The sequence below is a fragment of the Chelon labrosus genome (assembly GCF_963514085.1).
Source record: "Chelon labrosus genome assembly, chromosome: 7".
In the NCBI taxonomy this organism is placed as follows: Eukaryota; Metazoa; Chordata; class Actinopteri; order Mugiliformes; family Mugilidae; genus Chelon; species Chelon labrosus.
This window is the reverse complement of record NC_140343.1, coordinates 23,709,483-23,726,748: the sequence shown is the minus strand read 5'-3', so window position 1 is coordinate 23,726,748 and position 17,266 is coordinate 23,709,483. Positions and strand designations below refer to the sequence as shown.

The 17,266-nt window shown below is 39.7% G+C and overlaps 1 protein-coding gene across 1 annotated transcript in view; it reads right to left on the bottom strand.

Moving 5' to 3' along the window:
• tbl1xr1a (TBL1X/Y related 1a) overlaps positions 1 to 17,266 on the bottom strand; it is a 41,369-nt gene that overhangs the window by 10,723 nt on the left and 13,380 nt on the right. The window contains exons 2-3 of the mRNA XM_084547944.1: positions 15,594 to 15,658; positions 1,755 to 1,856 (exon numbers count right to left, since the gene is read on the bottom strand). Of these exons, the coding sequence (XP_084404070.1) occupies positions 1,755 to 1,812 (58 nt within the window). The 5' untranslated portion in view covers positions 1,813 to 1,856; positions 15,594 to 15,658. The remainder of the gene's footprint in view (positions 1 to 1,754; positions 1,857 to 15,593; positions 15,659 to 17,266) is intronic.

Sequence of the window (17,266 nt, the reverse complement as noted above, 5' to 3'; positions counted from 1 at the left end):
CTAAAACACTAAAATCCATATCAAATAATTTTTTTGCCATGCCAACCACTCCGTAAAGTGGTCCTGTGGGACCGTGAGAGTTGTAAAAAACTTTTTTTAAAGAAGCACAGTGTATAATCCAAAATTTCCTTGTAACTGGTGGAGTTACAGCAGATCGTAATATTATTCAGACTCTGGCTGAAAGGAAGGGGCAACACTTTGTCCATATTTATACAGTCTAGTGAAAGAACACAATCATGCAGATTTTAAGTCGGAGAGTGGTCTGAACCTGAGTGACAAACTGTGTCACTGAATTCAATGCAGAACAACACACTGATAATTGTAATCAACTTTATATGTTGCGACCACAGTTGTAACAGTAGATAAAATTCATGAGGCTATATATCAGGAATTATTGTCTGGTACAATCTGAACTTATTTTCTTCAGTTTATTTTAGCATTGCCAAAACAAATTCCTTTTATTGCCAATGTCTAATGTTTTTAACGCGTGATTACCGTGTGCACATTCTGTTATTATGACCTCAGCTTGACCCATATTTTGGGAAGCGATCAAAGCAGCAGTATGTCTATGGGAAACAAGAACAATATGAAGTGGTGCAGTAAATAATTTTAGCCTGCCACATGAATATTTTAATTAAATAAAGTTCTCGTTCAGCAAGTCAGTCCACAGGGTGAAGACAGGATCTACTTTGTATGTTAAAACTTTCTACAATTTGTTTTATTTTTATGTTTGAATGAAAGTGAACTACAGCGTGTCCCATACAAATCAGCTCCTGGTGTGTAAATCAGCACTTTGTGGCAGCACGCCAGCAAAGATCCTTTCACCGTTCACAGGATAATGTGCTGATTTAAGAATGATCCAGTTCAACCTTGCATATTTTGCCTTAATGCGACTGCTGTATCTCCAGGGGTCATGTTATCTTTACACTCTCCACCTGTATCATATAAAACACAATATACAATTCTATATACTACAAATATTGTATGTGACAATATACGTTTTATATTATATATGCCAAGAAGACTAGCACAAGCTCCCTGCAACTTTTGAGTTTCACTGAAATTCTATGTGCTGGAGAAGTTGTAACAAATGAAGATATCCAGCACATAAAACTATGTGCTATACAAGTATTTACTCGATGTATAGAGAGTATTTGTTTGGACAGGTCTTGATCTTTTCTGATTTTGTGAAGGTGGAACATTATGTGGTTGCAATGGACAGCAATGTTTATTGAAGCTGAATATTTATTAGCTGGTTCCACGGCTGAGATTACTCTCATCCATGGGCACATATAGATTTTTCTCATTCTGGCGTCAACAGGTCACTTTTTTGTCCTCCTCAGTCAGCAGCAGAGCAGGAACACCAAGTTTCCGTCTTTATCCTCCTCTTCTCATTTTCCATTTTAATTAGCTCCTAATCTTTGACCTCCAGTTACACTAAATATAGTTGACCATTAAACTGAAATGAATTGTAGCTGCCTGCCTCAAAAGTCTGTGAGTTATCCATAGTATTTTGCTGGTGAGTATTTTTTAATTATAATTATAATTTTAATTTATTTACTTTTCCAATTTATTTTTGTAGCAAACCTTGCTAGGAGGAAATTTCCAAATAATAAAAAAACCACAGTAGCACTGGATGTAGAAGTCAGATTGTCAGAAAGTAATAATAATATGTTGAGACACAATGTTCAGTGTAATCATGGTTTCTTTCAAAAACAGATGCAACAATAAATACATGATGAATAGAAACATACCTGATTCCTGTAGGTATCTGTAGACCAGGAAGTTGACCTCATCACTGCTAATGCTCATCTTTACTCCTGTTACACCATGAGGTCTGCACACACTCACCTAGCCTGAAAAACAAAGAAGTGTTCATCAGTGAAGAGGAAATGACAGCATTAACACCACTGCTCTACGTGTCATGTTCTCTTTGAACATCACAACAGATCAACAAAAACCTGCTGAATGTTATTATAGAAACGGAAGCAAATGCTGACCTAGTAAATGCCTGTATCCTATGCTGTAGACAGCAGCGCAGCCCGAGATGCACATGCCCAAAAATCTAACTATACATTGGGGCAGCACAGGCCGCAACAGCCATGATGATTCGAAATTCTGTTCTTCATCGGTGCCCTGACAAGCACATAAAATTCTCCCTCTTTCTGCCTCCTTCATGCCATCTACTCAGACGGCTTTCCTCTGTTCTGCTCGGTGACTTTTCTCAGTATTTTTTTTTATTTTTGAGTTTTTCAGTATCTAACGTGGAGCTTTAAGCTCCAAATGCCATCATCTTTAGAACGTAGTGAAACTCAACACAACTTACTAGCCCTCAACTAGCATTTTAACATCTGCAGGAGTGTGAACCAAGGACAAGAAGGTAAACAAGAGATCTATTGCATCTATTTTACCTTCTGTATCACTGTTTGGAATGCAAACATATGACAGCATGTAGATTATTTTTTGTTGCTTACATGCAGTACGTCCAGTTTAACATTACGTTGACCACCTCTTCCATCAATCTCAAAACAGACTGTCACAGCTTCTGTTAAATTATATGATCCAAACAATGACAATCGCACATGCTGGCCTCCAAGAGCATGCTAGCATGATAAGCCCAAATCTGTGACTTCTCTGCTCACAATGTACGGGTCAATTGACCACCACCATGTCGAACTCACATGGAGAATATTCTCTGATGGTTGTGTCCTCAAAATTGATGAGAAGAGAGAATAGCAATGTTACTTTGTTACTAAAGATGAAAATACACTGCTGGCTAGGCGGGTTAATTTAAGCCAAAACTGAAGTCAGAAATAAATATTTTCCATTTGTTTCATTGTTTATCCTTTTTTTGGCCCAGCACCTGCCCTTTTTAGTTCGGACAAGGCTAAATTATTCTCTCAGTTTCTGCTTCACAGAGCACTCCTTGGACATCACTGTAACCTTAGACATTCAAGGCATCTTACCATCAGCATACAACTAATCCAACAGGGCCACAGAAGAGCTTTAGTTTTGAATTTACCATCTTTTCCAAGATGCAATGACAACATCTTCCAACCATGGTGCTATCAAATACTGAGTTTCATTATTTCACTTTTCTTATTTCTTACTTGAGCACAAACTGCTGTTGTTATTGACCATAGGCAGATGTTAGTGCTTTTACCGTGAGAGTGAGAATTATGGTTAATTCGCCACTTTTTGAACATATTTTTTGACACTAAATGTTAGCTCACACATTTCTTGGTATTTCGCTGCTCTACCAAAAAGACAAAGGACCGAGGCACACATAGTGACTGTTATTTGCCCTTAGCTCAAACAACATTAGCATTGAATGAAAAGACTGCAGTTCATCGGAGTGGAGCCACTCTGTTGACAAAGCAAGGATGCCAACGCAGAAGACCCCTACAGCAATGTGAATTTGTCTTAGTTTTTGGTGCTTTACAACAGAACGTCATCTGACCAGCTAAGCCTATTTTCTTTATGAATCGAGACCAACTGCAAAGTGTGCAAGAATGTATTTTAATACTACATGTGTGCAAAGGTGCTGCAATCAGATGTTATTATGCACTAGACAGATACCGATAATTTCTATGTGGAACAGTTGATCACTCGGATTCACCTGTATCATCTTTAAAACATTATATTTCACAACAAATTCAAGGTAATAAACATTGTCTTGTTGAACTGCCGGTGTTGGACAGTTGATTAGTTTACAATGTCATCTTTATTTCCCATATGACCAAAGCTCATGATAGCTGTATGTTTGTCTGTGGTAGATATCTGAAAGGCTAGAATACAGCAGCACTGTTGTAACAAATAGTGTATAATACATAATGTGCTCACGTCCTACGCTGCCTCTGCTCCACCACTCAACCACTTCTTCTCCTTTTGATGCACTAATTTCAACTGAGCAAAAAAACAACAGCAACAATTCAGCTTCAAGGAGGAAGGAAATCAGTAGGATTGTTACACTTCCTGTGGTGTGACTTCTTCAGTGTGCACACCCAAGCACATCTGACACTGCATTGTGTTTGAATTAAAAAGATTGGGAACCACAACTTAAACGATTCTTCTCGGGGACCCAGAGATCTAGTTCCAAAAGAGGAGCAGCTCAAAGCTCATTTCCCCTGAGAATAATCAGCCATGTAAAGCCTGGAGCTCAGAGTCTACGGCCGCCTCTCCTAGGACAAGAAAACTTTCTGTGCATTTAATGGCATTTAAGTGGATGAAACTCTCTCCTGGGTACTGTGAGCAATAGGTTACATTTCTTTTTTTTCCCAGATCTTAGAAGTTCATTGTCTGGAGCAGCTTAACATTTAGCCTAAGCTGTGGCCTTAACATTGCAGAAATGTCTAACCCAGAGGTGGGGCAGAGGTCGTCAAGGTCAGACTGCGTTAACAAATATATTTTATTACTCTGAACAATTTAAATAATTAACACGATCAATTTTCAATCAATTAATCTATTTTTTTCAATTAGTCGATTAATGTATTGATTATATTTTCTATTTAGCTGTCGACTGTTTTCTGAGTAGTCAATTAATCCTTCGATTAACCAATAAATAATAAACATAACTTCCCATAGTGAACTTTTAAAAGCATTTTAAAATGATATTCATGAGAACCCATTTCAAACTTTCAAATCCTTTTTAACTGAACATGCATGTATATACAGAAAAAAAAAAACAGCCATCCAGTCGGTTTGAACCCAGAGCTCTCATGCTGTGCTGTTATCCACTGCAACACCGCAAGCCTAGCAGTTAGCATTGCGGCTAGCATTTGCTCTTGACTTTGACCAATACCTTTCTCAAAAACAACTGATATGAACAAAAAGATGACTTCCAGGATAAGACCACCAAACAACAATCAGACTAAATTCACTGGAATAGTCCACATAACCAGCGGTTCAGCTACCGTGGGGAGTGTCAATTTTAATAAGCGTGCAATTGCTTTTTTTCAGCATCAGTTTTGGCAGTTTCGATACCCTCGTTGTATTACTGTATGATGTTTGTTTAGGGGCTTTTTCACGAAACACTGCCACGTGTTGACGTATTCGGAGTGGTTGCAGCCCTACTTTCAATGTCAGTAAACTGTAGAATTTCACACAGTGATGCTACCGTCTTATATTTGTTCCATGCATAATTAGAAAAAGTAATGTGATTAATCTTTAATGATAATCTGACAAACTGGTCACTGCAACCAGCAACCAGCCAACTGGATTTAGTTACACACTGAAGTTAGACAGCATCAGTGTGTCGATATTAGTGATAACTTTTGCTGATCCACTATCGTCAAGCCACAAAAACATCAACAAACGCTGCACTAGTCACAGAGGCCGCCAACTCAGAGCCAGTTGCATCACCTTCACCAGAGAATAAGGCCGCCGTGGTTGAGCTGTGTGGGGATCTGTTCATAGCCCTCGAGACAGCAGAAGAGGAGGAGGTGGTGAGGTTCTCTGGCACGTTGGCTCAGCAACACTTATCTGTGCCTAGACCCCCTGTCTCCAATGAGAGGACTGTGTTTCAATAAAGACTACTGGCAGCAAGCAGACAATTTTGAAGGTGAATGTAGTATAGTGGGAAGCCAAAACAATGAAATGAGTTGAGCTAACTTAATTACAAAAGTAGCAACATTTTGTCACGTTGAAATGAGCTGCTGCTACAGGCCCATGAAACCCTGGCAATGCGGAAACACTCTACTAAATTAGGCCTATTATTAAATCATAAGCAGCTGTCGGGCTGCTTTCACTTCCAGTTAACAGCAGTGTCATACTGCAAACATTTACATCTTAGCTGCCGATGACCTTTTTTTAAACACAGCACACCCATACAGTTTGTGGTCACAGTTTGTTTATGACATAATGTATGCTAGTCGCTGTAGAAAAAAATACACACTAAGACAATAAACAGTTCAGTCCAAGGTATTATAAAGTCTGCGACATACTGTGCAGCAGCATGAATAGCATTTAATCGTACGCCACAGCATAAGATGGGATAGTGTAGCCGGGTTACAAAAAGGCGGTATTTCTCTGAAGCCTTCTCAGTGTACTGCAGCTAAAAGTCTAATGTCTTTGACAACGACAACAATTCACCACCAAATTGCTGATTTGCAGCCTTCTTCTCTCCATTATGTTTGGTGAAGTTGTTAATTGACTACTGTTGAGAGGATCTGGACCCTTCCTCTACTAGCCTTTTTAGATGAGTGTGCATTGCAGTAGTACTTTTGTTGCATTTCAAGACTGACCTACATATTTGTCACAGTAGAATGTGCTTCACCTTTAGTGAAGTATTTACGCACACTTGATGAACTGCTGCTTGTTTGCTGCAATACCCCCCTGGGCTTATCACCTGTCTTTTCAGGAGCGTATTGTAACGTGATCAGTGACTAGTCGACATGATGTTTACAGCGTCATGGCACAGCAGTGAAGTCGACTAAAATCCCCGTTCTGTGGCAGAAATTATTTAGTTCCGTAGCTTTTCTACTTACACCACTACACTAATAAATACAGAGAACAGCAGCTTTTCCATCACATTATGTTCTGATAATTACATTTTTTATTCTATCTCAGAGGTGGCCCAAACTTTCAAACTAACCAATTAGATATGATAGAACACAGCAGAAAATAGAGCTGAATCAACATAAAACCATAAAATGAATTGATTCGGTGCAAAACACTATTAAAAGTTACCACTCAACATCCTCAAATTAGACCAAAATCATGACATAACTCCAGAAATTCTATTTTTTTTAGGACACTTTAAACATGTAGCTGTGCTAGAAAATTATAAGGTGACCAAGCAAGGTGACATGCCTTCATTCTACCTGACAGACGTTCACTCGCTCTTGCTCTCCGTGTCTGTCTTTCTCTGTCTTGACCTATTTTTAAGGACGCCAGTTAACCAACTACAAGGTAGGGAGGATCGATGCACAGCCGTGTATTACAGACATTAATCACATAATACAGCCTATAATTATGATCTGTAATTTAAAGAAGCTGCTTCCACACTAAACTGGCATGCAACTTTGATACCCATTTGATTTAGCACAAGTAACAATATCCAATCTGTGTAGTAATGGAGCACTCAAAAGCTTCTATTTCTACAAGTCATCTGGTCTGTTATTTAGCCTCAACCCACTGTTCAAAAATACCAAAGCTGCCTCTAAAGGTATGCAGAACTGAACTCACTAAAACATATAAATGTTTCCAAGAAAAATCAAGTGTTGGTTTAGTTAATTGACAGCTGCCTGCCTGTAATACTTTTCCTTAATAATATAAAAATGCACAAATTATTTCCTGACAGATTTATTTTCTCAGTTTGAATGCAATACTATTTGAAAGCCACGTATTATTTTATCCCACTGTATTTACAGTAATGGTAATGGGTACAGAATATATTTAGGTTGTAAAGCTTGAGGCAAAGCAGAAATAAATGCACCTGCTGTTGTGATAGTTGGAAGTGAAAACCTACAGACTGTTTAGTCAGTGATCATTCAAACCCTATGCTTAAATCCCGCCTGACAGCAGCACTGCCTGGGGAGGACCATGGGTTTGTAAACGGCAACCTACAGTTCCCACCACTACCGGCCCACTGCAGTGGCGCTGTGGAGCCACCAGCTGCAGCCAGGAGCCTGTGTTGACAGTATGGTACAACGGAGGGGGGATGGGAGAGAAGAAGGGAATCTCTGTCTCTGCATTTCTTCCCTCCCCCCATTCCCTCTCCCGCTCTCTCTCTGTGATTGCTGCCAGTGGCAAACTGGCCTGTACAGTAAATCTTAAGTCACAGCTCAGCTCAAAGAGAGAGGCAGGGAGGGAGAGAGAGACTCACAAGATAATCAGTAACCAAAGGGTAATCAGGACATGGCTATCAACGCCATGAGGCATATAACTGCTTCCCAACAATGACGTGTTAGTGAGAAAGTCCAATGGAAATCATATTGGTGGAGTCCCTCACCATATGAAATCAATCTCACTAAGTAAATCAGGTTATCAGGTGATATCACAATTTGTTAACTGAAACATAATCAAAGATTTTAGCACTCTTATAAAAATGCAATAAAAATGAAATGCTTTATCAATACATACTAATGCACTATGAGCAGTCACAACAAAGGTAACTACTGGTCTTTGGTTCACATTGCCCAGCACTACTATACACACACTCCTGCACTTTGCAGTTTTGAATCCAGCTGTTAATCAATTTAAAAGCTGCTAAATGTTGACATATTATATGCGAGGTGTTATCTCTTTGGGAGTTGGGGGAACTTTGTACAGTAAAATTATTTGTAGAGGTCTATACTTAGTTTAGGCTCTTGCACTGAGCATGTGCATTGCACACTTTATATTGCTCAACTGTGAAGTGGTTACAACAAGGCCTATGATGAAAGGTACACCATTTCTACTGTGAAACAAGAAGGTAGTTCACTGATGTTTTGGGGATGTGTGAGCTACAAAGGCACAGGAAAATACTGAAGAAAAATTTGCACTCATCAGCCTGGAAGCTGCGCATGGGACGTACTTGGATGTTCCAACATGACAACGATCCAAAACACAAGGCCAAGTCGACCTGTCATTGGCTAAAGCAGAATAAAGTGAAGGTCCTGGAGTGGCCTCAATATCATTGAGCCACTCTGGGGAGATCTCAAACGTGCAGTTCATGCAAGACAGCCCAAGAATTGGAGGCTTTTTGCCAAGAAGAATGGGCATCTTTATCATCTAAGAAAATAAAGAGCCTCATCCACAACAACCACAAAAGACTTCAAGCTTTTATTGATGTTACCCTAGTTCTTAATACACGGTATTAAGAACTAGGGTATGTAAACTTTTGATGAGGGTCATTTGGGTAGTTTCTGTTGTCATTAGGATTTAAAAAGAGTAAACACAGTTGTTTGATAATAAATGCCTTCACCCAACCACTAACCATGAGTGAAATAAAAGTTTTTGTGTTATTACTAATATTCTCTGAAAAATGGCCAAGAAAGTGTAAATTTTGCCACGGTATGTAAACATGAGCACAACTGTAATGCAAATCATTTAGGTTTCATGTTCTTTGAAGGTTTTTCTGCATCAGAGACTCAAGCTGGGAGGACTACTGTTTTGATTCTACTCTACAGCAGTGCAGAGGAAATGGGGCACATTCCTATTTAAAGGCTCTGTCTGAGACCTGACGGTTGGGTCTATTTTCAGAGAGTAGCAGGAAGAAATTCACTTCACATTAAATACACTTTGAGTTGGTATTTAAATATAAATCTATGTATATCATTGCACAGCATATCATCACTGAAGTACCTCAGGTTATGGAATAGAAAGAATCAAGAAAAGTACTACTTTTCTATTTTACAAATTGCTGCTTTAAGGTCCCCATTCAAACAGCCAACTCTCTGACTGGCCAGTTTCAGATGGTTAACAAATAACGGTGGTGGTATTCTTTGTTGTCTTTTTCAACTTCTGAAATCCAAGTTCAAGACCAAATTAATCCCAAGAATGTGGGTTAACGATGATAAAAACAACACACTAAACAGCCTTGACAGAATAGGCTGCTGTTTGTGTACTGTAACGCCTCTCTGGCCTTGCAGTAGCAGCTTTCTGAAGTAGAAAAGAACTGCGGCTGGTTACGACAATCAAGCCAATGCACCAAAGACAATTGCACTGATATTTCTAGGCAAACAGGTGCCTGTGGGTGTAACAGCACAATCATCAATTCAGCGTAGAAATTGAGGCATGAAGAGTAGCCTAAGCTTTTGACTTGCTGGAAGCCTTTTAAATTTTGGAGCTTCCGTCGTGTATAGCAGATATTCAGTCAGGAACCATCAACATCGGCAAGTATAACTGGTACTTGGAAGTAACAACTTCTCTCTCTTTTTGCAGAGGAAAGTTGGTGTGGAACCGCTCCGTTCAGAATTCAATGAAATTGACATTTCATTGTCTCTCATACTAAATGGTGGCACTGTAAAGCCATGTTTTTCATACCACTGAGCAGCTGTGTATGGTGTAATGACAACTGAACAATCTGCATGGGCTCCTCCCCTCCCCCTCTCCAGGATTACCAGTCTCTTGGAGTGACAGATTGCACTGGCAAGCTTGGTTCTGCCTCACATGGCCTATGTGAGGTCAGTGAGGCTAGCTGTCTGTCGGTGACAGATGGTTGCATGTAGGCCCTGCCAGCAAGCCTCACTTGAAAGGTAGTTAAACCTGCTCTGGGCAGCTCGTGTCCATCTGAATGCAGCAGGTCAGTGAGGGCCCCCGAATCAGCAGTGGTTATCTCACAGCGAGCTGCCGTGCTGGCTTAGATTAGAAGACCTCACCTAAGTAAGAATCCCAATCACTTTAAGAAAGTCTTTAGAAGGTCAAGTCTGAAGCACATGTCTCAAAAAAGTCGTGGTTAAAGCCTTCTTTGGAATTCCTATAATGAGGCTAGACATCACATTGACTATAATACTACAGGTGGACATTTCTAAAAAGTAAAACCATTTAGGTGGAGGGGTTCAGTAGTTTGCATCAAAACTTGAATCACAGAGATAAAAAACAGAGAGAACTACAAACCTACAATTCGTTTTGACTGGCTTTACACTTGGCATGAATGGCTTGAATGGTTCTAAGCCATTAATCTGCATAGTGTGAAAGACAAACAAGATGAGGCAATATATAGCCAGCTGGGGATATCACCTGACTGGTAGGTAGGGTGTGAGCGAGTCTGGAGTCTTGGAGTAGCATACGATGTGATAAACTCCATTTACCTTTGTAAGCACCCAATGATTTCCCAGTGCAGCATAATGCTCCAATACAGGGGAAAACAAACAAGGCATACTTTAGAAACTGTTCAAATAAAATTACTCTTTGTGCAGCAAAACAATGAGTCATGAACTAAGGCCTGACAAAGTAGTCATTTGTTATTTTCAAAATTTTAAAGAGCATTTGCATCTCGCGCACCCCCACCACACTTTGGGAATCCCTGCCTTATTTGATCAGCCATTCTCTGCCGTAGAAGATGTGGGATTTCGTTGCCGTAATAATTTTTTTCAGTGTTTCGGTTTTTGGCCTTGGTTTCCTAATTTTCGGTTTTCGGCCAAGAATTTTCATTTCGGTGCTTCCCTACATAATATTCCAAGCTTTTGTGAAGAATATGGTCCACTCAAAGAAGTCCACTCAAAAAATATTCATACAAACATCTTGTTGCTCGTTCATATGATGCACCCCTCAGTTAACTGGCTTAGGGAAACAAAGTCTTTCTGAAAAACGCTACTTCTTGTACATGACATTTAGCAAATGCTTACTTAGAAAGGAAAGAGAATGACTATGCCTCCACATACCAGTCTGGTTGCAGTTGACATTAATGTAGACTTTGAAGGAATTTAATAAAAGTGTTTTTGCAGATTATTATGATGTCACAGTCAATCTGACCTTTTGAATTTAATATGCCATCAGCTCATCATTTTATCTTATTAGACATTCGAATTCTTGGCCAAAAATGTGTTTTATGAGGCCACAGTGGCTTTGACCTTTCACCACCAAAATCTAATCTAATCCATACAGTTCACCCTTGCGCCCAGGTGGACATTTGTGACAAATTAGAAAAGAAATTCCCCTAAGACTGTCTTGTAATATTACTTTCACACAAATAGGACACAAGAACGGATAGACAATCTGAAAATCTAGGGCTGGGTATCTCCACTGATTTCCCTGAATAAACGTGATTCAGATGTGGTTTGATTAGAGATATTTCAGTTATAATAACGGTACATCCACACTGCCAGCACAGGCAGTGTGGATGTACCGTTATTATAAGCAGGAATGTAGTCATACATGGCACCGGAGAGCTGTGAAGTTGAATTTTCTCACAACAAAATTGCTGAAGATTTGTTGTAGGACTATCCATTTATATGCAGAGGTATTTTTTCTATGTATTGGAAACAGGATTCATGTGTTATACATAGAATACCTTATAGCATAGAGTTCCCCTGTAAACCAATATAATGACTACCGTAAATCCTCTGTTTGTTGTCCATGAAATTTCATAATTTTCAGCAATAGTGTGTCCATACATATATTATATTAGTGCATATGTTCACAGTAAGTAACAAGAAAGTGACAAGCAGAATGCCAAAGATATGTTTTAGGGACCTACTGCAGAGACTGGATTTCAGCTGCAGCGGCGGTTTGTTAAACTGGAATCATGGCCTGTTCAAACTGCTCTCTGTCATTCTCAAAACAGACATGTCGACATTCACTCCACCTTCGGGCAGTGAGTCCCCAGCTATATTGACGTGAGAGAGGAGCCGGGGACATTATACTTCTTTTTCTGTACATACTTCTTTTTACTTCTTTCTCCAGTTATTAATCAACATTTGTGGCATGAGTCAAATTCAAGGTCTCCCTTTAGACACTGTCTCAAAATGTGCCTTCCAGTGTGGCCATTCACAACGCCCACATTTGATTTCTAACCTTGTCGGACAACATGCATTAAGAGCTAGTTCTAAGAAACTTGACACAGAGGTCTCAAGTAAGGCAGCAATGTTTATAAATGGCACTTTTTTTTCTGGTAAGAAATTGCTTTGTTTCACAGCACTTATTAAGCGCCAAGATATAGAAATCCTAGCTAGAAATCTATTAAGATGGTAACAGATCAGCAACAAACCTCATCTCCACATGTATTATCAATATTCTCTTAATTTCTCTCTGATTTGTCCGCTCTCTCAGACTAAATGCCTGTTCAGTTCAGACCTGGTATCAACACCCGTCCGGAGTGATCTGATTGCAGATGGCCGTCTTAAAGAACAAGTGTGTGTAGATGCATTTTAGATGTGATCACTCAGACCACATTTGGAGGAAGTCTGGACTACTTGTAACCACGTTTTTTAGTAGCATCATGGCCACGTTTACGGGCCGCTTACTCAACTGACATCCTCTTGCAAGAGCAGAGTTTGGGCTCATTTATTCAGAATTTATTCAGAGAAAACACAAGCAGATGCACAAACACAAGCTCTACACTGAAAGAAATGACAAAAGTACAGAGAGCCTTTCAAAATATTATTTAAATATTCTGTCCTTGCAGAGTGATAATCTAGACCTTTGTGCATGTCTCAAAAATAACTGATGTTAAGGCTGCAACTTCACAGCTCTTTAAGTCCCACAATGTGCATCATGTCCCCATGCCAGGACAGCTGTTTCAATTAAACAACTGTCTGCCCAATATTCTACTGTGCCCTAGGGCTGGGCGATATGGCTGAAAAATGTATCACGATATCGATAATTACTGATTCATTTTTTTAACCTATTCTACCCAGACTTCTCAACTGTGCTAAACTGCATCCATTATTTTTTTATATCGCTCTGATGTTTTGTCGTATGGTACTGCTGCCGTGTACCTCTTGATCAGAGGTTGCGCTAGACTTTTTCTGTCATTTTGACTGACAGGGTCATAAAAATCCCGTCATAACCCATTTTTACCCGTCACTTTAATTTTTTAAAAATGATAACAAACTGGTGACGTGATCTTTCCTTTTTTATCTACAATTTCCTCTTGCGCTCATATTCTCCTGTCACTCCACGCCGTTCTTTTTTTTTTTTGTCGTTGTTGTTGAACCTGGCTTAGCTGGGCCGTGATAGGTCAAGAGGCTAAAGCCCTTCCTCTGCCTACATCCCCCAGAATGACTTGCAGTTCTGGCTCTGGGTTTTCTTCCCATTTTTCTCTAACGGAGTTCAAGTGAAATTATCGAACATTCTATCGAAGGTATTTTTTATTGATATGGATCACGTGTCTATCATGATAGATATCGTTATTGTTTTATCCCCCAGCCCTTCTGTGCCCCAAAGAATGTCTTTGTGTATTTGTATAGAGAGTGCAAAATTGTGGCCTGGCTCTCTATCGGTTGCACGAGACACATGTGGAGATGCATTTTAAAGCCAGGTGTGATGACAAGAACTTAAAGATGGTCTGTTGTGATCAGATCACTCAGAACTCATGTCAGTACCAGGTCTGAACAGGGTGCTAAAGATGCTATTGAGTTTCTGGGTTAACCAGGCACAACTCCTTTGCAAGATGTGTGATTATTTGGTTTTGGACCCACTACTGTATAAGGGTCTGAAACATTTGTGGTGTGCTCTGAGAAAGAAGGCGCGTTCTGCAAGATGCAAAACTCTAAAGCAGATTCTTGCTGCTAAGTGCTGCACTGAATCTATACAGTGGGCTGAATCATTTTAGAACAAAGACTTCTCTATTCTTCTCTATTTACATACAGCAGCCTTGTGAGTGCAAACGGTACAAATGGATACATTAATAAAGTTACAAACACATCCTAAAATCAAAAGCTATGACTCCACAGTTCAGTAGAGAAACAGGGCTTTCTTCTAAAATCAGAAGCAGTGGGATTGAGACTGTTGCGGTATTGATGTCTTGATGAAAAACATTTTGCAAGTTTGAAACAATGCTAGGAGTCAGTGTGAAATTAAAGCCGTAGTTGTTGATACAGGCTTCTGCAGGGCACAAACAAATTGGGTGTGTAATTTGTATTGCACTCTAGACCTAAAAAAAAAAAAAAAAAAAACCTGATTCAAAAGCGCCAAGTGCGAAGCAAGCTGAGCTACATGCCATTCTCAGCACAAAAAAACAAACACAACAACACTCCAACACCCTCCTCTGACATCACTGTTTGTTTTCCTCGAACAAGATGAACCCTCTCTGTCACAGTGTATCACAATAGAAAAGGATTTTCTGCGTTATATGCAAAATTACTTGGTGACTTGTATGACAATGAAAACCATGGACAAATACATATAAGCTGTTTATGTAAATAACACACATACACTGGGAAACTAACTACAGTACTGAGTTGTGGCGTCATGGGTGAAACAAACAAGCAGAGCCAAGGTCTCAACAATGAAGAAAACAAAGCATCCCAATCAGACTGGCCCAACATTAATCAGTGGATAGATCCCTGTGTACAGCTGTCACAGCGTAGCATCGTGGTTCAACCCAAGAACCAAACACTGACAGCCTGAATGTAAATAAACATAGGCGTCACCAAGAAGACAGCGTATGTGGGCTCTATCCTGGTTGGTATATTAGGCACTGCTGGGCAGAGTTCACAGGAAATCTGCTGGACTCTTTAACGGTACAAAACAGGAAGAGACTGATGTTCTTTCAGTGGAAGTCAAACCAAAGCTTTCAAACATTCTAGTAATCACGAGAGGCTGAAAAAGCAAAAATAAACTCAGTTATTGTTCTCTTCGGTCAACGAAGACACCACAGAGTAGAAGGGACATAGTGGAAAATGTGTTCCACAACTGCAACAGCAGTAGCAACGACCATGCCACATGTGTGTTTACGGCATTTTCAACCCCGCTGCTGTTGTAGTCTACCTGAATCACTCATCCTTTATAGGAGTTCAGTCGCAAATACATTTTCAGGTCATATGTGAGCTGATTGTATGTGTGCAATTATACGTGTAGGACGGCTCATCCACAACTGTTCAGTTCAGTGCATCTTAACTGTATCTATGTACTTACACTGGCTCTAGGATCTGAAAGCATAGTCTGCTTGGCCAATGTTTTGAACAGGCAGAAATATTTTACAGCCAACCAGGCTGTAGATCACTCACCACAGTAGCAAGTCTGTATGCACCGCTGGTATTTTCAGTCAGGGCCTTGTATCATGGGCCAAAACCTGCAAAAAGGAGTTTAAATCTCAGTTAAATGCATTTGAATTAAGTAAGGGAAAGCAAATGCACACACATAGGTCAAACAGCATGCATCACAGCATTTGTCATGTATTTTCACAACATAAGTTTCAGAGTTTCTGTTCAAGTGTCTGTACAAAACCTTCGACACATTTCACAGACCTCTAAAAGAGAAGTGCACGGTTTGTTTATGGCAGTCTACACATTTTAAATTAGAATTATTTATCATTTCACACAATTTTGTGTAAGTGAGAAAATGCATGTACTGGGTAGGAGCACAAAATATGAACATGAATATCTGCACAATTTAAATTTCAGTCCGTTTTCTTTCGTATTTGTATTCATTAATGCTCTTGTCAGATTAGGAAAGAAACTGTTCTCTGGCAAATCTAAAAGGTACCCTTCAGAACTGTTGGGCTGCCGCACTGCAAAGGAGTAATATCTGAATAATTCTTATTATAAGAATTATAACTATTATTTTAGCTTGTACACCTGCATGTGGATACCTATGTATGTCACTAAAATGCCAAATAAAAGCATCTGATTGCCAGTATGATATACCTACCATGAGAATAAACTGAATATACTGTATTTCAGGTCTGTTTCCTGAACAAACCAAGCTATCTGGCTGCATTAGTTTAACTTTTAGGAAATTGCAATTTGTAGTTTTCACCATTTTTGTCCACTACATATGATCAAGTGCGCACAACACAACATGCATGGTCTGTGTCACAGCTGTGACATGTCACATGTCAGCAAAGTAGTAACCAGATCAACAAAAAATTATATAATTTATTTACACATCAGTGCATTTGTTACAACAAAACTGTTCATTCAATTCATACATGACTTCCTAGAGACAAAGAGTGATAATCTGGGAGAGTACAAGAAATATTTTCTAATCTAAAATAACCCGACTGAAGGCAAAAAGAGCTAACAGCAACAGCCAGCAGCACACGGAGAGCGAATGGCCTGATCATGTGACTGACACTCATTCAGATGTCTGAACAATGGTTCACGTCTTCAGAGACAGAAAGACAACAACGCATCAGTAGAGCTTGTTCCCTGCACACATTTGCAGTTGGTAGCTTTTATCAAAATGTAAAGCAATACACTGCTTTGCCCTGCAATCATCACTAGCTCTGCAAAGCCTATAATGTTCCATTTTGAGTGAAAGTGCAACTCAGCTCTGTGGTTATTATTAAGGCCGAAGTCTACAGTGTTTTTTGAGCATTGTTGGATTGCATAATGCCGTGCATTTGAAATCACTGAACATTAAGATTTTTTTCAAGCGCTTTCTCTTAGCTCACTGCTTCCTTCTTTGTTTTCCCTGACCTTAATTTCCTCTGTGTATTGTGCCTTTTGCTCATTGTTTCCATTGATTCCTCTGTCTTTCCCATCATCCTGTCTTGGCTGCCTATCTACAGTGTTGGTGAGGCTGCAGAGCAAAGCAGACATCATAACCACAAAGACAGCAAACAGGAGTAGCTGGATGTGGCTCGAAACTAGTGTTGAAGGTTGCAGTGGACTTGCCGGAGGACGTGGCCCTGGCATGCCAGGTTTAAGATACACAACACAAGGCTGTCACAACAGTC